At 48.6% G+C, this 19732-nt stretch overlaps 1 protein-coding gene and 1 long non-coding RNA gene across 3 annotated transcripts in view; one reads left to right on the top strand and one right to left on the bottom strand.

The window, feature by feature from the left end:
* Window positions 1-13638: 13638 nt before the first annotated feature.
* LOC113599500 (uncharacterized) lies at window positions 13639-18488 on the bottom strand. Its single transcript, XR_008292766.1, has 2 exons — window positions 17620-18488; window positions 13639-16691 (listed from the first exon to the last, which is right to left on the bottom strand). It is a non-coding gene; the product is annotated as an uncharacterized LOC113599500 (long non-coding RNA).
* A 141-nt stretch (window positions 18489-18629) lies between these two features.
* The window catches only part of ECE1 (endothelin converting enzyme 1), a 113272-nt gene continuing 112169 nt past the window's right edge, over window positions 18630-19732 (top strand). For both annotated transcript variants that reach the window (XM_053208475.1, XM_027060171.2), the window contains exon 1: window positions 18630-18944. In XM_053208475.1, the coding sequence (XP_053064450.1) occupies window positions 18942-18944 (3 nt within the window). In that variant the 5' untranslated portion in view covers window positions 18630-18941. The remainder of the gene's footprint in view (window positions 18945-19732) is intronic.

Here is a 19732-nt window from a genome sequence, read left to right as displayed (position 1 = left end):
TCTGCCTTCAGCCTGGAGACCCTGGACTCCCCACCGCAGGAAGTTTCAGGGTGGTGGCCAGTCTTTGTCAAGGTCCTGTGGCTTTCCAGATCCCAGCCTCGGCACTGTGGCAGCTCAAAGAAGACCCTTGCCCCGGCCTCTGGTATTCAAGCCTCACTCCGGCTCTGTTCTCACTGCTGCTGGTCACCCGACACGCGCCCCATTCATCTCCCCGAAGTCATGCTCCCACCAGCTCACCCAGCCCTCGCAGCCTGTGCCCTTCCCAGTGTTTCCCAGACTCGAGTGAGATATGAGCAGGCTCTCCCAGAGGAAGAAGATCTTCCCCGCCAGACACGGAGTGGAGTCGTTTTCCTCACACTGTTCCTTACAACGTAAAACTACACACAAACTCCTGCCATGAAACCAAGTTACAAACGAATCACAAACACAGCTGCAGAACCCGTAACATTCAGATGAACGCCATTCATAGCATGTACCGGATGATGATGTTTCGTGGAATCAAAATCACCCCGTGGAATTAGGAGGGTTTTACAGACTCTGCTAGTGTGTTGAGCTTTTTGTTCACTTTTGTTTTTACTTTGGAGCTTCTATAAACTTTTTTTTTTTGGTCTGTATTCAGAGATCAAGCCTCGAGCTGAGATCAAGAATCAGATGCTTAACTGAGCCACCCAGGCACTCTAACTTTGGAGCTTCTACAATGCTGTGTGGGCTGACTCAATTTGGCCACCTCTTTCCCCTTTGGGCCTGGGGAGACCTCTCAGGAAGTGAGCACATGGGCTCATCATTGGCCTCCCTTGCTGTGGGCGTGCTGTCTTTGTACGTTTTAAGCTTTAACTGGGACTGTTTTAAGGACTTTCCCGGGCCCCGGCATTCTTACCTTGGGAGGCTCTACCGCACCCCTTGTCAAACATACTAAAATGTACCCACACTCCACAACAAATATAATTTTTTTTGTTCTTTTAAAAGGAATTTATTTTGTGGGCACCTGGGTGGCTCAGTCAGTTGGGCATCCAAATCTTGATTTTGGTTCAGGGCATGATCTCACGGTTCATGGGATGGAACCCTGCTTTGGGTTCCATGCTAACAGCACAGAGCCTGCTTGGGATTCTTTTTTTTTTTTTTTTTTTTTTTAAGTTTATTTATTTTGAGAGAGACAGAGAGAGAGCAAGCGGCAGAGGGGCAGAGAGAGAGGAGGACAGAGAATCTGAAGCAGGCTCTGTGCTGACAGCAGAGAGCCCAACGTGGGGCTCAAACTCACGAACTGTGAGCTCATGACCTGAGCTCAAGTCAGATGTTTAACTGACTGAACCACCCAGACGCCCCCGCCTGGTTGGGATTCTTTCTCCCTCGCTCTCTCTGTCCCTCCCCCCAAATAAATAAATAAACTTAAAAAAAATAATAAAAAGGAATTTATTTTTATAATTCTGCAATTGAAATTATTTCAGTTAACAGGGTGTGCATGTGTGTGCATGTGTGTGTGTGTGTGTGTGTGTGTGTGTTATTTCGGTTCTTTCTGTTCTTATTTTAGAGTCAATAAAATTTATTTTTCGGGTCTGAAGATCTCCTAGGCCCCTGGAATTGTCCCAGGCCCAAGGGCTGAGCTCATGGTGCTGGAAAATAAACTGGCCAGGCTGAGGCCTGTGTCTTTCTTTCCTCATCAGCCTGAGACAATTAAAGTAGCGCTGTTGGCACAAACCAGACCCGGAGCACAGCCCCACAGGGGCCTGGAGTAGGGCTGGTGGCCCTGGGCCATGAGGCCCGGGTCACGTGGGGGACTCACACTATGCTTATGCTCGTTTTTACATTAGCACTAAACTCCTACTGGAGCCAGATTCCTGGGACTATACCTGAGGCTCCCAAGGGCCAGAGAGCCCGCGGTGAGGCCCCACGTCCCACGTGAGTCCCGCGTGTTATACGGGTCGTGCCTTCCAGAGGCTCTTCTGCCCATCCCTCCCTTGCCTGCTACCCAAATGTGCTAGGAGCTTCTCCACGGCCGGCCTTTGGCCCTACTCTTGTCTCTGCCCAGAAGGCCCTCCCTGCAGTTTTTTTTTTTTTTTTTAATTTTATTTATTTATTTATTTATTTATTTATTTTTCAGATCTGGAAACTTTATTTTTTTATTTTATTTTTTTTAATATATGAAACTTATTGTCAAATTGGTTTCCATACAACACCCAGTGCTCATCCCAAAAGATGCCCTCTTCAATAATGTCTTTTTAATGTTTATTTTTATTTTTGAGAGAGAGAGAGAGACAGAGTGTGAGTGGGGGAGGGGCAGAGAGAGAGGGAGACACAGAATGGGAAGCAGGCTCTAGGCTCCGAGCTGTCAGCACAGAGCCTGACGCGGGGCTCGAACTCACAAACCGCGAGATTATGACCTGAGCCGAAGTCTGACGCTTAACCGACTGAGCCACCCAGGCACCTCTCCCTGCAGCTTTTAAAAATTAATTAATTAATTAATTAATTAAGGACTGTGAGAGTTATATTTTTATTATTTTTATTTCTATTATTTTTTCATTTTCATTTTTATTATTTGTAGTCTACACAGTAGTTTGTTTTCTTCCTTTTGTTACAATACCACCACCATTTTTTTCTCATGGGAAAGCCCTTCTGAGATCCCGGTGGGGCGTTCAGACGTAGGCACCCGACGCAAGCCAAATCTCAGGTGTTGTACCTTCTGTTCCTCCTGAGGTTGTGATTACAGACGTGTGCGTATATACGTGAATTGCATACGTATCTATATTCGGCCCCCCTGCCCTTGCATATTTCATGCTTCACGGAGCAACAAGCTGGGAAGGTCTGAGGTGGGTGGCCCGTGGAGAGCTAGGAGCGTGCTGTATGACAGGCATGTATCTACGGGTGAGAAGTAGAGTCCTGGGAAGACAATGAAGCAAGAGTCCAACATCACGTCTTTCTCACTGTGAATCTTTGGAGCTTCCTATCCATCTGGGTCTTGGTTCAGAGCTGAGAGTTGGTGGGATCCAACTGGCTCCTTACTGAACCAACAGTGGCATCTACAGCTGCCTGCAGGTTCTTAGACTCTTACTTTCTTCAAGGTTTTGAACCATTGCACAGGTGATACATGTTCATTATAGGAAAATCAGAAAATACAGACATAGGAGAATAAAAATAATCTGTGATCTTGTCACACAGAAATTCTTGTGATTCACTGATTATTTGCTATATACATACAATACTCTTTAAATTTTAGTTCTCCGCATATGTTTTTAATGTTTATTTATTTAGAGAGAGAGAGCACAAGCAGAGGAAGGGCAGAGAGAGAGGGAGAGAGAATCCCAAGCAGGCTCCACGCTGCCAGCACAGACCCCGATGCAAGGCTCGAACTCACAAACCATGAGATCATGACCTGAGCCAAAACCAAGAGTCAGACTCTTAACCCACTGAGCCACCTAGGTGCCGCTAAAGAGATTTCATTTTCAAGTAACCTCTACACCTAACATGGGGCTCAAACTCACAACCCTGAGATCAAGAGTCGTGTGCTATATCCGCTGAGCCAGCCAGGCGCCCCTACCCATGTATTTATTTATATTAACTGAGTTTTGACGAATCTTAACATTTTTAGCATGTTTACTTCACCCCCCCCCCCCGCCCGCTTAAAAAAAACACCTAACAGATATGGTTGGAGCCCCCTGGGTGGTCCTTTGCCATTCCTCCCAGGTACCCCCTCCACCCAAGTCAGCCTCTCTCACACATTTGGGGTTTATTCTCATGCACGCTGTGGATATTGTTACTTCCGATGAACAGCAGAATTCTGCTTACATTCCTTCTGCAACTTGCCTCTGACTTTATAGCATTATGTTCTAGAGTTGTGTTCGTGTTGCTCCCTGACACCCTAGTTTGTTCCTTCATATTGCCATCCCCAGTTCTGGGGGATGAGCCAACCAGTTTCTTTACTTACCCCACTGATGATTACTTTTGCAAACCATGCTACAGAACATTCTGGTTACAAGTCTTCTTGTGTATGGGAAGGAATACAGATCTCTCTGGGATAAATACCCAAAAAAGAATTGCTGAGTTGCTGGGTACATGCAATGTCATAACCTTCTTTTTGCTTAATTCAGCCACAAATCATGAACAATTTTCCATTCCAATAAATATCCTGCGTCGATATATTTTTAATGGCTAAAGAGATTCTGCCAAAACCTTCTCAGCATAATTATGATGGGCATAATTAGCTTCTATTAAAATCTACTCTGCAAGGGAATATCTTTACAGCTGCATTTTTGTGCCTATTTTTTAATTATTTCTGTAGGAGAAATTCCTAAAGGTAGAACTTCTGGATCAAAGGGATATGTGTTTTCAAGACCAGCTTCCCTGAGAATTCTTTTTTTTTTTTCTCTCTTTTTTCTTTTTGAGAATTTTTTTTTTAATTTTTTATGTTTACTTATTTTTGAGAATGGGGGAGGGGAGGGGCAGAGAGGGAGACACAGAATCCAAGGCGGACTCCAGGCTCTGAACTATGAGCACAGAGCCCAACGCAGGGCTTGAACTCACAAACTGCAAGATCATGACCTGAGCTAAGTCGGACGCTTAACCTACTGGGCCACCCAGGGACCCCTTCTTTTTGAGAATTCTTGAACCAACTGTTCCTTCCACTACCTTCCACCTCCTACGGGGGTAAGAGGGCCTGTTTCCCTCAACTCTAGCCTGCTTAGGTCCTTAAAAGCATCAGCCTCTGGAAATCTCGCCCGATGTTATACCCTAACCTCTCCTGCCCCTCCTCCTGGCCAGTGAACTCCCACAACCCCTAATGACTCCTGTATGGCACCCATCATGCCCTCATTTCCTCTGCAGCCATTTGTGCGTGATTTATCTTGCCCTCCAGATGTAAACATTTTAATACCAAAAACTATTTTCTTCACTATTATTCTTTCATAATTTATACGCCACCAAGTAACATTTACAGCATCGACAGTAAACCACACATACAGACTATTAAAAAAAAAATACACGGACCACTGGAAATATTCGATAAAAATATTCTAAGTCAAGTTACTGTTTTTCCATTTCATTCTACCCAGCAAACATTTGTTGAGAAAGCACCCTGGGATAGGGCTGTGCTGGGCTCCAGGGAGCTGGAAGCAAACAGGCCCTGGTACCTGCCCTCCAGGAGTTCACAGTCAACCTGATGTTGCTCAGAGCATCCTCTCTCCCAAGGCAAGAAAGAAAACAATGTATTGTCTCTGATTCGTGATTGAGGAATGAAGGCCATTTCAGCTGGAAAAGATGCTCTACCCCGGCATTAAAGTACAAGACAGATTTGTAACATAGGTGCCATGTGGATCTATGTTTGGGACGATCTCTTTAGCAGACTTTTATGGACAACGCGGAGCAGCTGTGTTCTGGGTGGAGTTCATTCCTCCACCATCTTCCAGAGAGCCAAGGGCATTGTGATGTCTTAAGACATCATTCTTAAGGGTCCTTCTTGGGGATGAGGATGGGGGTTCCACCAATCTGGCCGTGGTATCCAGTGTTCTGCTAGTTTAATGTCATTCCCAGAGGAGGACAGCCACTGGGTACCTCACACAGCCTCCCAAGAGCTGTGAGTAGCACAATGTTGGGCTCCTAGTAGGGGCCCAACCACACACTGATTCAGCCGACATTTATTTTATTCATTTATTGAGCACTTACTATGTGGCAGGTACTCAGGCTACATCCTGGGGATATTTTGGTAAATAAAAGACGTGGTGCCACTTCATGCGTTGCTGGTGGGAATGTAAAGTGATACGGCCACTTGGGAAAACAGTTGGGTAGTCTCTGAAGAAGGTGAACATACGCTTAGCGTATAACCCAGCAACTCTGCCCACAGGTGTGTACATTTCACCCGAGGGAAATGAAGTATCTGTCCATCCAGAAGTCAAAGAGGTGAATGAATGGATAAAAAATCCACATCCACAGAATACTAGCCGGCAATAAAAAGGAACAAACTATCGACACGCGACAACAGGACAAAGCTCAGAGACTTCATGCGAAGAGGCCAGACCCAGCTCATGTATTGGATGATGTGCCATTTCCAGAAAAGGCAGAACCCAGGGAGACAGAAGCATATCAGTGACGGCCCAGGGATGAGGGTGACAGCAGGGATGGACCGTAAGCAAATGAGGGAATTTGCAGGGTGATAGAAGTTCTAAAACTGGACCGAGGTGATGTTCACACAACTCTGTTAATTTACTAAAAATCATTGCATTATAACCTTAAAATGGGTAAATTTTGCGGTAAGTAAGGGACTCCTCATGAAGAGACAGGACAAAACACGAAAGACGCGGTCATCCCTACCTTTCTAGGCTTTACAGTCTAACTGGAGAGACAAACAGTAAGTCATCAACAGCTAAGCATAGAGTGATGCATTCTTTTTTTTAAATTAAATTAAATTTTTAATGTTTATTTTATTTTTGAGAGAGAGAGAGAAGAGAAGGAGGAGGAGCAGAGAGAGAGAGAGAGAGGGAGAGAGAGAATCCCAAGCAGGATCCATGCTATCAGCACAGAGCCTGATGTGGGGCTTGAACTCATGAACCATGAGATCATGACCTGAGCCAAAGTCGGATGCTTAACTGATTGAGCCACCCAGGTGCCCCTTTATTTTTTATTTTAGAGACAGAGAGAGAGAGAGTGTGAGCAGGGGAGAGGGGCAGAGGGGGAGAGAGAGAATACCTGCCACATAGTAAGTGCTCAATAAAATCCAACATGGGGCTCAATCCCATGACCCTGGAATCATGACCTGAGCTGAAATCAAGAATCAGATGCTCAGCTAAACCGACTAAACCACCCAGGAGCCCCTAGAATGATACATTCTGACAAATAGAAGAACAGGGGGTATAGTGACAGAGAATGAAGGGGGAGCCTCCTGAGAGATGGTGGCCCCAGAAGGCCCATGTGAAGGTTGACAGGGGGACTCAGGCCTGCAAGCAAGAGTGAAGGGGAAGGTGCTCCAGGTGAGGACCGGCACGGCCAAAGCCCCACTGAGAAGTCTGTGAGCTGTGCTTTTACACACATATCTTGCAGTGTTTTGCAAAGTTGCCTTGACCTGCAAAGACCATGTGCACATGAGTGATGGGGCAGGTGTTTAAAACAGGGTCTGCTTGTGCCTTAAGTTGGGACCAGCTTCCCTGCCAGCGTGTTCTTGCGGCCAGTGCCGGCACCCCCCAGTTACACACAAGCCGCCCGGTCTGTCCACACAGGCCCGCTGCTGCCCTCGGTGTGGGGCACAGTGGGAACTGGAGGTGCCTGGGCACATGCTGGGTGAGCAGATGGCTGCGGTATGGGTGACGTTATGCTGCCCCAACACCTGCTCCCCAAGCCGTGAGTCATGGGGCAGCGGTGGTTGTAGGATGCCCCCCGACGGGCCCCACCCAGGCTCGGGCAGTCCAGGCTGCCAGGGGAGCCACAGACTCTAAGTGGACCCGCCCACACCTCTTCTGCTCGTCCAGGACCTGATGCTCCAGAGGGCAGACCTGGGTTCTAAGCCCCACAGTACCACTTCCTAGCTGTATGACTTTGGACTTCACTGAGCCTTGCTCTCCTCATTTGCCGGATGAAGATGGTGTAGGGGAAAGAGTGGATCTGGGATTAGAACCCACATCTTCTGGGTTCCAAATAGGCCTCAGGGAGAGAGGCTGGTTCAGCGATCCCAGCTCAGAGCGTGCAATCAAACCATGTGGGAGTTTTATAGACTTCGGGACCCACTCAGAGATTCAGGGTTAACTGACCTGAGGTGAGGCCCAGGCTCTGGTACATTTTAAAGCTCCTCAGACGATTTGAATAGGCTGCCAGTGTTGAGAATCACTGATCTAGCCCCTTCATTTTATAGATTAGGAGACCGATGCCCACAGATTCTGGGTGACTGTCCCCATCCCAGGGTCCTCTGGCCTTTTGCAGCGGCTGCTGGAGCCTCTGAATTCTGCCCTCCACACGAGGAACCGCAGTGAGGATGTACAAAGCCACAGTTAAGAGCAGGCTCTTTGGAGTCAGATAGAGGTGGGTTCCATCCTAGGTTGTCACTTACAGGCTGTGTGATGTGGGGCAAGGCACTTCACCTCTCTGACCCTCAGGATCTTCATCTATGAAAATAGGGGCTATGTAGGGGCACCTGGGTGGCTCAGTTGGTTAAGCATCCGACTTCAGCTGGAGTCATGATTCGCAGTTCGTGGGTTTGAGCCTCGCGTCGGGCTCTGGGCTGACAAATCAGAGCCTGGAGCCTGATTCTGATTCTGTGTCTCCCTCTCTCTGCCCTCTCCCTGCTCTCTCTCTGTCTTTGTCTCTCTCTCTCTCAAGAATAATTAAACATTTAAAAAATTAATAAAAAAAAAAGAAAATAGGGGTTATGTGAAGGCTAAACAAGATGGTGTAGGCAAGGAGGAGGTGCTCATTAAACAGGTTGCATCCGCCAGAGGAGAACTTCAGTACAGTCTGATAGACGTTACTGAGCGCCAACCCCAGTTTGGTCCCACTTCTGGGGCTACAGAGCTGGGGTCAGACAGGGGAGACCAGTGGAGTCAACAGAGTGAACAGACAGGGCAAGACAGAGTAGGGGACACTGCATCAGCAGTAACCCGGTGGCTGTGAGAGCCCTAATCAGACTCGAGACACGGAAGGCAGGTGTGAGGTCCAAGGGTCCAGGGGTGGCTGCATCAGGGACCTCTTCCCTTCAGGAATGAGCATTCATTAACTATCTTACGCTAAATCTTTTGCTTTTGTTAACTCATTCAAACTTCGTTTTGCTTTTAATTTTTAAATGTTTTATTTATTCTTGCAAGAGAGAGGCAGAGCACGATCAGGGGAGGAGCAGAGAAAGATGAAGACCCAGAATCCGAAGCAGGCTCCAGGCTCCGGGCCATCAGTACAGAGCCTGACACGGGGCTCAAGCCCACGAACTGTGAGACCATGACCTGAGCTGAAGTCAGACGCTCAACCGACTGAGCCACCTACGCACCCCAACTCACTTAAACTTCTAAACATGCCTTCAGGGAAGGTAATATCGCTCCCATTTTAAATATTTATTTATTATTTATTTTGAGAGTAGGAGAGGGGCAGAGAGAGAGAATTCCAAGCAGGCTCCGTGCTGTCAGCATAGAGCCTGACGCAAGGCTCAATCCCATGAACTGTGAGATCATGACCTGAGCTGAAATCAAGAGTCAGACACTCGACTGACTGTTGAGTGAGCCACCCAGGTGCCCCTCTCACTCCCATTTTACAGATGAGGTTCAGAGAAGTAGACAGTGTGGTCCACTCTCACATGAGAATCTATTCAGAGAGTTTGACTCCGGAGCGGAAGCTCATCCCATGGTCCCCAGCCCGAGTCAGATGGTCTTTTTTGTGGGTCCAGGCCCACCCACCGGCCTGGTTGGAGCCCTGAGTCTTCCTCCGTGGTTCTGAGTGGCTGGGCAGCCCCTGGGGAGTTCCCAATGGAGTCAGCAGAGCTGAGCAGCCTGGTCTGCTTTAAGGGCACCTGGGTCAAAGCCTTTGCCTGCCCTCACCTGCACCCCTGGCCCTAAGGTTGTAGCTGCATCCAGCACAGACACCCAGGGGCGGGATACAGCCCCTGGCCTGGGGCTGCGAGGCTCCGCCTTGCCTCTGAGACCAGCTCCCCAGGGCAGTTCCTGAGAATGTGAGTATTCAGGCTTCAGGATGAAAGCCGCTTCACCGAATGACGAGGCCCGGCCTGGGTCTCCCCAGCCCCAGCTCAGCACTGTCCTCACTGTTCTAGACGCTCCAACCACGGAAGCTTCTTCCTGTGTTCCTGCTCCCTTCCCATGTCTGGGTCTCTGCACAGGCCCTTCCCACTGCCAGAAAACTCTTTCCTTCCTGCTGACCTGCACACTCCTTCCTCCACACTCAGCTACTCCCTCTAGCACCCTGACCTCCCACCATGTCAAATATTCTAGCACCAAGCGCCTCTTCTCTATGTGACCAATCACCGTTCTGCCATCTTCTCCCTCCTACCTGACCCACTTTCCCCCACCGTGACCCAGTCCGACGTCCTATCCTGTGTCCTCCACCATCTGGCTCTCTCCAGCTGTCAACCAACACATTCACATTACAAACTGTTTTTGTTTATAACCAATATCTCCTCCATTTACAAAAATGCAAAGAGGTAGCCTTTGGGTGTTAAAGCAAACGTTGTAAAAAAAAATCAATTTAAAAAGAGAGATGGAAAGTCATTAGAAAGAGAGAGGGAGAAATTTATCAGGTGTCTGGACGGAATTAGTTAATTATGTAAATATACAACCTACCCAAGGGCTTCCTAGTAGCCAAGGCAAAAAGGAAAATGTATTAGATTATAGTAGTCTGGTTTGGGGGTGACTTGGTTCCTTAAAAAAAAAAATACATTCTTACTTCCTTAACTGAAAGGGGCTGCTATCAAAGTGCTGCTATCGGCAAGGAAGGCCTTTGAGGATGTGGTTTTCCACTCTCTCTGCCCTCCTGTCCCCTCTGGCAGTCTCCCTGGGTTATTCTCAGCTCATTCTCAGGCATTTCTTCTGCTTCGCTGCTCCAGCCTGGCCTACTTTCTCAGCTGCTTCCCTCTGGGCTCTGCAAAAGTAGTGGGTCTGCTATACACAGAGGTGTTCAGACTTGGACCGGGTGACCTCAGGGGAGGGGGACCTGCCAAGGAAATCCAGAAACCGCAAAGGGGACGGAATAGATCACTTTTCGCGTCTTGTTCAGGTCCAGCCCTCAGGGGCTGTGAATTTGTGCCTGGGTAACTGAGACTCCAACACAGTTCATCAAATCCCAAGACACAACGTGAAAATTGTGTCACCCTGGATTAGTGCCGTGTCCCACTCAGCTTTGGGTGCTTAATGGAGAAAATACTGGTGATCCCACAAAGAATTGGGGGTGGGTCCCGTGACAGCATATGCCTGCCTTTGTTTATGTACATCTCTACCTGATCACAAGCAGAAAGGGATTTGAAGCTGCTTGCAAAAAAATAGATAACAAATTAAAAAATAAAAAAATGACATTTGCCAGAAGATTAAAATAATTGACAAGTATCTCATTTCAGCATCCCCACCTGCTGGCTGTGTGACCCCAGGCAAGTTGCTTCGCCACTCTGAGCCTCAAATTCCTGGTTTGTAAAATGGGGTAATAGTAGTACCTACCCCCATTAGTTATTATAGAATTAAATAAATTCACATGAGAGAGTCCTTAGCACAGTTCCTGGCATATAGTAAGTAGACAATACATTTCAGCCGTTATTATTATGTAATCTCAATTTTTGTTTATAAAAAGTAGTCTGGGAAAAGCTGGACCACCTGGAGGCTAGTCTCAGCCTCCTATTGAATTAGAAACACCAGGTCCTCCTCCCAAAGAAATCTTGAAAAGCAATATATATATATATATATATTTTTTTGGAAAAGCAATTTAAACATGTATTCAATTCATTTGAAAATGTTAAAGTAGGTCTCATTTATAATCTCAATAAAGCTTGCTGAAGTTCGCTTTCCTCTCCCTCTTTCTTTTTCTAGCCTTCCCTCTCACCCTCTGCACACAGGACAGCGGCCCCCAAATCTGTGTTCTGATTCCTCAGCTCCTCTCTCAAAGCCCAGTCTGCATTGGTTTTACATCGTTGGTCCCTTGCGCCAACTTCTCCCTATCTTTTTCCAACTCAGCCACCTCTGCCCTGGCTGTCCTAGCTTGTTTCTTTCCCTCTCTCCACCTGTTCCCCAGATCCCCAGGATAAAGCCAGGCTGCAGCTGCCTGACCTACAGTTTCCTTCCTGAGAGTAAGGGAGGGAGGGGAGGCTATAACAGGTGGATAATGTTTTTCCTTTCACAGACTGGACAAACATCTGTTAATACAGCTCAAGGCAGAATCACATCAAGGAGTTAGCAGTGGTTCATATCAGAGGAGTGGGGAATGGGGGATTTTTTTCCTGTTGTATTTGTTTCTGTATTGTTTGCATTATTTTACAATGAGCATGTATTGATTAAGTTTGAACTCGGAGAAGACACAGATTTATTATATTTTTGGAATTATGTAAGGAAATCAGGGCAAAGGGAGAAATAGTAGAAAAAGTAAAGCAAACGCAGAGTTAACGGGAGTATCCAAAATGCATTCTGTTGGTCCTATATTTAAATCATGGAAAATCCCCAGTAGGAGGCCCGGCACACACTTGATAAATAGAGGCCATTGTTGGCGATGTCTTAATGGACCTCCAATTCCTCCCAGAAACTCAAACTGCCCAACTAAATTAGAGTAGCCGGTGGCCCATGGGGAAGGGGTCAGGCTGGGACATCCTGGTCCCCAGGCGACCTCTCTGTGGGGTTAGATGAGTCAAGAAATAGTCTAATTGGGTCTGAGCAGCTCTACCTGCCCCCTCCCCTGCCAGCATCCTAGTGGGCTCCTTCCAATGTCTTCCTGACTCCACTTTCTTGGACAGGCTGGTGTGTGAGTGTCAGGGAGTCTGTTCCTGGAGAGTCTGGTGTTCTCTGCTGGGAGTTCTACACTGTAGATTCTCCTCAGTAATGGAAGAAGAAATAAAATCAAAATTTAAGAGCCCTTATAACGAGTCTCATTCTGTCTGCATGCCTGTGGGCTGTTCAGTTTGTCCAGATTCTATCTGACTTGGTCCGTGGTATGAATCCAAAAGAAAAACCACAAGAAATTGGTCAACCGCTAAGGATTCTTTGGGCACCAAATGTATACTAGACATTACTGGGCATCTGTTCTGTACAAGATGACGGCACAGGCAAAGCAGAGAATAATACCGATAGTAATCATTACCATTTATTGAAAGGCTGTGAAATGCAAGCCTCTCCACAAATTCTGGGGCATTTTTCTTGGACCCTGGTGAATCCTGAGGTTGGGCTGGCTGGAAACCACAGTCAGATTCAAATGCCAGGTACTTCTGGGGCCCTCGCTATCTGTGGTCTGGCTAGTCAGAACCGTTGGCCACAGTGATTGGCAGAGGAACGGACACATGTCTCCATAAGAGCTAATGAGACTCAGTAGAATCTTGTTAAGACTCAGGGGAATTTTGTTAAGAAAAGAGAGTCCTGGGGCGCCTGGGTGGCTCAGTCGATTAAGTGTCCGACTTTGGCTCAGGTCACAATCTCACAGTTTGTGAGTTCGAGCCCCGTGTCGGGCTCTGTGCTGACAGCTCGGAGCCTGGAGCCTGCTTCGGATTCTGTGTCTCCCTCTCTCTCTCTCTGCCCCTACCCCACTCATGCTCTGTCTGTCTGTCTCTCTCTCTCTCAAAAATAAATAAACACATTTAAAAGAAATTTAAAAATAAAAATAAAGAAAGGACTCAGCCACAGCATCGGAGGCTTTGTTTCTAGTCCTGGTTCTGCCCAGGGAGTGAATTTGGGCAAAGCTCCTCCCTGCTGTCCACATGTTCCTTTCAGAAATGAGGAAGCCATGACCACTCTCCTCTGTTTCTTCCCACAGCCAGGATCACATCTTGTTTGTGCTGTTTCCCCACTGCTCAACCCGGTTTCTGCCTCACTGATAGAGCATTTCAGAATGTCCATTGCATGAGTGAAGAAAATGTGGTCAGGATGCATGACCTTTCTTTTTTGTTTTTGGAACATGTTGTTGGAATAAAATATACAGGCATACCCCCTTTGGGGTTTTTTTTTTATAGCTTAAATTTTTTTTAATGTTTATTTTTGAGAGAGAGAGAGAGAGAGAGAGAGAGAGAGAGAGCATGAGTGGGGGAGGAACAGAAAGAGAGGGAGACACAGAATCTGGAGCAGGCTCCAGGCTCTGAGCTGTCAGCCCAGAGCCCAACGCAGGGCTCGAAACCATGAACTGTGAGATCATGACCTGAGCTGAAGTCGAACGCTTAACTGACTGAGCCACACAGGTGCCCCTGTGCTTGTTTTTTAAATTTATTTTTAAATTTTTTATTTTTGAGAGAGAGAAAGAGAGAGCTGCATGAGTGAGGTGGCAGAGAGAGGGAGACAGAGGAGCCAAAGCGGGCTCTGCACTGACAGCAGAGAGGGGCTTGAACTCATGAACCATGAGATCATGACCGGAGCCAAAGTCAGATGCTTAACTGACTGAGCCACTCAGGCACCCCAATGTTTATTTATTTTTGGCTCTGTGCTGATAGCAGAGAGCCTGATGTAGGGCTTGAACTCATGAACCATTCATGACCTAAGCCAAAGTCGGACACTTAACCAACTGAGCCACCCAGGCGCCCCTATTGTGCTTTGTAGAGATTGCATTTTTTTACAAATTGAAGGTTTCTGGCAACCCTGTGTCGAGTAAGTCTATGGGTGCCATTTTCCAACAGTATTTGTTCACTTTGTGTCTCTGTGTCCCATTTTAGTGACTTTTTCATTATTATTTTTAAAGTTTTATTTATTTCAGTAATCTCTACTCCATGTGGGGCTCGAAATCACGACCCCAAGATCAAGAGTCCCATGCTCTTCTGACTGAGCCAGCCAGCACCCCAAATTATATGTTTCATTATTTTTCATTATTATATCTGTTATAGTGAACTGCGATCATTGGTCTTTGATGTTTATTGTAATGGTTTGGGGGCACCATGGACTGTGCCCATATATGACAGCAAACCTCATCAATAAGCGTCATGTGTGTTATGGCTGCTCCACTTATCAGCCACCCCCCTGTCTCTCTCCCTCTCCCTGGGTCTCCCTATTCACTGAGGCACAACAGTATTGAAATTAGGCCATTTAATAACCCTACAGTGGTCTCTAAGTGTTCAAATGAAAGGAAGAGTCACACGTCTCTTACTTTACATCAAAAGCTAGAAATGACTCAGCTCAGTGAGGAAGGCATATTGAAAGCTGAGATAGGCTGAGAGCGAGGCTTCCTGCACTGGTTAGCCAAGTCGTGAATGCAAGGGAAAAATTCTTGAAGGAAATGGGAAGCGCTACTCCAGTGAACGCACAAATGAGAAGAAAGTGAAACAGTCTTATTGCTGAGAAGAAGAAAGTTTGAGTGGCCTGGATAGAAGACCACACCAGCCACAACAAGCCCTGAAGCCAGAGCCTAATCCAGAGCAAGGCCCTCACTCTTTTCAGCTCTATGAAGGCTGAATGAGGGGAGGAGGCTGGAGGAGAGAAGTCCAAAGCTGGCAGAGGTTGGTTCACAAGATTTAAGGAAAGAAGACATCTCCATCGCATAAAAGTGCAAAATGAAGCAGCAAGTGGTGATGTAGAAGCCGCCGCAAGTTAGATCTAGCTGAGATATTGATAAAGGTGGCTACACTGAATAACAGACTTCCATGTAGATAAAACAGCCTTATATTAGAAGAAGATGCCATGTAGGATTCTCATAGCTGGAGAGGAGAAGTCAATGCTGGGTTTCCAAGCTTCAAAGGACAGGCTGACTCTCTTGTCAGGGGCTAATGCAGCTGGTGGCTTGAGGTTGAAGCCTCTGCTCATGTACCACTTTGAAAATCCCAGGTCCCTCAAGAGTCATGCTAAATCTACTCTGCAGTCTAGAAAGGGAACAACAGAGACTGGGTGACAGCACATCTGTTCACGATGGTTTGCTGGATATTTTAAGCCCACTGTTGATTCCTATTGCTCAGGAAAAAAAAAAAAAGCTTCATTTCAAGATATTAATGCTCATTGACAACGCACCTGGTCACCCGAGAGCTCCGATGGAGATGTACAACGAGATTAAAATTGTTTTCGTGCCTGCTAATTAATATATCATCCCTTCAGCAGCCCATGGATCAAGGTCTTGGTATGTAAGATTATTTGATGCTGTTTAATATACTTATTTAATATTGAAGATTATTTAATAATATCCAAATTATTTGGATCTGGGCAAAGTAAGTTGAAAACTGTCTGGGAAGGATTCACTATTCCAGATGCCAGTGAGACCATTCATGATTCATGGGAAGAGATCAAAATATCAACATTCACAGGAGTTTGGAAGAAGTTGATGCCCACCCTCACGGATGACGTGAGGGGTTCAAGATGTCAGCAGAGGGATCAGCTGCCGATGGGGTGGAAACAGCAAGAGAACTAGAATTAGAAGTGGAGCCTGAAAGGGGGACTGGATGGCTGCCATCTCATGATGAACCTCAAGCAGATGAGGACTTGCTTCTTATGGAAGAGCAAAGATCACGGTTTCTTGAGATGGAATCTACTCCTGGGGAAGATGCTGTGAAGATTGTTGAAAAGACAACAATGGATTTAGAATATTAGATAAATATTACTTGGTTGATAAAGCAGTGGCAGGTTTGAGAGGATTGACTTGCAATTTTGAAAGAAGTTCTACTGTGGGTAAAATACTATCAAACAGCATTACATGTTACAGAGAAACTGTTCATGAAAGGAAGAGCCCATCAATAAGGCAATCTTCACCGATGTCTTATTTTAAGAAACTGCCACCAACAAAAGACAAAAACAGAAATTGCCACAGCCACCCCAGCCTTCAGCACCCACCATCCTGATCAGTCACCAACCATCAGCGTAGAGGTAAGACCCTCCACCAGCAACAGATTATGACTCATCGAAAGCTCATAATGTTTAGCATTTTCCAGCAATGGAGTATCTTTTAACTAAGGTATGTACATTGGGTTCTTTTTTTAGGTATGATGCCTTTTGCACACTTAGCAGACTACACTATAGTGTAAACATAACTTTAAATGTACTAGGAAACCAAAAAACTCATTTGACTTGCTTTACTGCGGTATTTGTTTCATGGTGGTGGTTTTGAACCAAACCTGCAATGTCTCCAAGGTGTGCCTGTAGAAAGAAAAATACACAGACTCTAAGGAGGCTTCACAAACTGAGCACATCCCGTACCCAGCCCCTCTTTCCTGAGACCTTACCAGCACTCAGAAGTGTCCCTGGCTTTCCCTTTCCAGTTATTCCCTCCCCAAAGGTAGCCTGACTTCCCCACAGCACAGATTCATTTTGCTTATTTCTGAACTTTGTATAAATGGAACGATGCTTAGCATTTTCCAGTGGTTTGTCGTTTACAAGGGACTTGCGTGTACATTAACTTGTTAAATCCTCACATCAGTACAGGGAGATGGGCAGGAATACAGAGGAGAAAACTGAGGCCCAGAGAAGAGAAGGGAATCCCCCACAATCACATTGTTGGATAACTCAGGATAACTGGGTTCCAATTTTGTGTTTTCCTGGATCTCAAAATCCAGGCCTCAGGCTACACCTCCCAGGAAGATACTTGAGGAATTGCCAGGAATCTGAAACTACCTCAGGCCTGGGCAGCTGATGGTATGTTACCCAACCTCCAGGGTGGAGAGAGTGTCTGGGACAGAGACCTGGGCAAGGCCCAACCCGCCCCCCTCTCTACCATGCTTCCTGTCTGCTGCACTCAACATGCTACATGAATTTTGACAGGTGGCCCTACTCCTTACATCCTTCCCTCCACCTGAAAGGATTCAGAGTACTCTTGAATGGAAGGGGGGAGATTTACGTCCACAGAGCCCCTCCCTGCCCTCTAGGTTGCCACACACACTGCCCAGGAACAGATGGTCCCCTAGAAATCCTGGCATTGTGTGCCTAGACCTTCCCTCTTCTGCACGCGCAGTCATTCTGAGCCAGCTCCTGAGCAGGGGTTGCTGTCCCCTGTTCTTACCCTCCCTCCTGGCACTAGATGTCCTCTCTCCCAGAATCCACCTGTTCCCAGACAATTCAATGCCCTTACCACCAGTCTCACGGCTGGTGGGCAAGATTCCGCACGTCTTTCCTTCTTGCCTTATGAACGGCTTCTACCTCCTTCAAAGCCCAAACCCCATCTCCTCCAGGAGGGCTTTGTCTCTCCAGAATATACACTCATTACACCCCTTACACCTTGGTTTCTCTTTCTCAACACAACATGAATACAAGTGATCACAAAGTCACACAAACAAAACACTTTTGCTGCACACACAAGGTTTTTATCTCTTTCCACAAACTAGGCTACATCCACAGTGTACCAAATCACAGCCAAGCCTCCTTGTGTGTGCACATGTACACATGCACCCCCAACACCACAAAACCACAGGGATTTGGTCTCTGTAACAGGGACACAGTCTCTTTCTACCATATCACATGCATGTACAACAGGCCCATAAGGCACAGGTCACACATCATACAAATACACAGACACCCTGCCGCTCCCTCCTCCTTCACTCACTCTCTTATACAACACACATGTAGAGACAGTCTCTCCCCCGGACGCCCAAAATGCACAGGCATGGAGAGCCATAGGTCCCCCTCGCTGCTTCCCTCCCACTCCTTCTCTCGCCCTGCTCTCTTAAAACACACACACACACACGCACACACGCACACACACACACACGCAAGCTTGAAGTAACAAACCCCAAATATAGCCAGTCTCTGCCTTTCGGTCGCAAATAAACACACAGGCACGCGGGATCCACGCCTCCCCCGCTTTTTCTCTGTCCTCTTCTCCCCCTCCTCCCCTCTTGCGCGCGCGCGCGCGCGCGCGCACACACACACACACACACACACACACCACATAAATACACGCGCAGCTGCAGCGCCCTGGGTCACACTCCCGAGCAGGCGCCAGGCAGGAGACAAAGGTCGCCGAGGCTCCTGGCGCCGAGCACCCGCCGCAGCGGAGCCGCTCCCTGGGCTCCGCCTGCCCCCGAAGCCTGGCTCAGCGAGGGTTCACCCCGCACCCCACACCCCGCAGCCCGAGACTCCGCCCGCGCGGGCCGCGGTGTCCCCACGCAGCCGCGCTCCCTGTCCGGCGCGCCTGGGGTTAAGGAGGTGGTGCGGGGCGGGGCCGAGGGCAGGCTCGGGGCGTGATTGGCTGCGCGGCCCGGCCCCCGCGTCCTGCCATTGGCCGCTCGGCGGGTCCGCCTCCCCGAGTCTAGGCGCCGGAGCCGCGCTCGCCCGCGGGGAGCTGAGCGCGCGGCCGGGGCCAGCCAGCCGCGCTGTCCGAGGAGCGCTGCCTGGAGCCGAGAGCTGGGATCCGGCCCGGGGAGCTGCGCGGTGCAGGAGCGGAGCGCGCGAGCTATGGTGAGTGCCCCGCCCCGCCTGGACGGCCCCGGCGGCGGCGCCGCGGTGGGACTCGGCCGGGCTCGCGGGGGGCTGGGCGCCGGCTGCGGCTCTCGCCCGGGAGGCGAGGAGTCGGGGGGCGCGCGGGCCGGGCTCGGCTGGCCGGGCGGCGCCGCCTCGGTTCCGTCGGGGGCCGCGCCGAGCTTGCTTCTGGGCGGCTGGCCCCAGCCGGGTTTGGAGGGCTCGGGGTGGCCGATTCGGTACGGGGACACTTGGTGCAGTTGGGGTCTGGGGCGTCCGGAAGTCCTGGCTGGGCGTGGAGACCCCGGGCATTCCGGCAGGGTCCGCAACGGGGTCGGGGTTGGTTAGGGAGCCGGTGGATCCAATTGGACCTCAGTGTCCCGGGACGCTGAGGTCGGTCTGGTGCTGAGGCTCGGCTTGGGGCATCGTGGGTGGCCGAGCCCAGCGCATTCGGAGGGTTCGGTCGAGGGCACTCGGGGACTGTCTATCCCACTATGGCCTACGGGAGTGGAGAATGGAGGCAGCTGGTTTGGCGGCTGTCAGAGACCAGGGGACACTTGAGGACCCTGCATTCAGTGATCCGGTCTCCCCAGCATCTCCCCGTAATGGGTCCTCGGAGGAGGGGGTTGCTGAAGGGGTTAGTCAGCGACACCAAGGAGAAGGGACATGGCTGGGAGATTTCATGGGGGTTTCTGAAGCCCCAGAGAGAAACTCATGTGGTTGAGGCTGGGCTTTTCGGAGCTCTTTTAAGGGAGGGGTGTTTTCTCTGGAAGGAAAAGCTTGGACCT

Source organism: Acinonyx jubatus, chromosome C1 (assembly GCF_027475565.1).
Source record: "Acinonyx jubatus isolate Ajub_Pintada_27869175 chromosome C1, VMU_Ajub_asm_v1.0, whole genome shotgun sequence".
Taxonomy (NCBI): domain Eukaryota; kingdom Metazoa; phylum Chordata; class Mammalia; order Carnivora; family Felidae; genus Acinonyx; species Acinonyx jubatus.
This window is presented reverse-complemented; position numbering and strand designations above follow the sequence as displayed.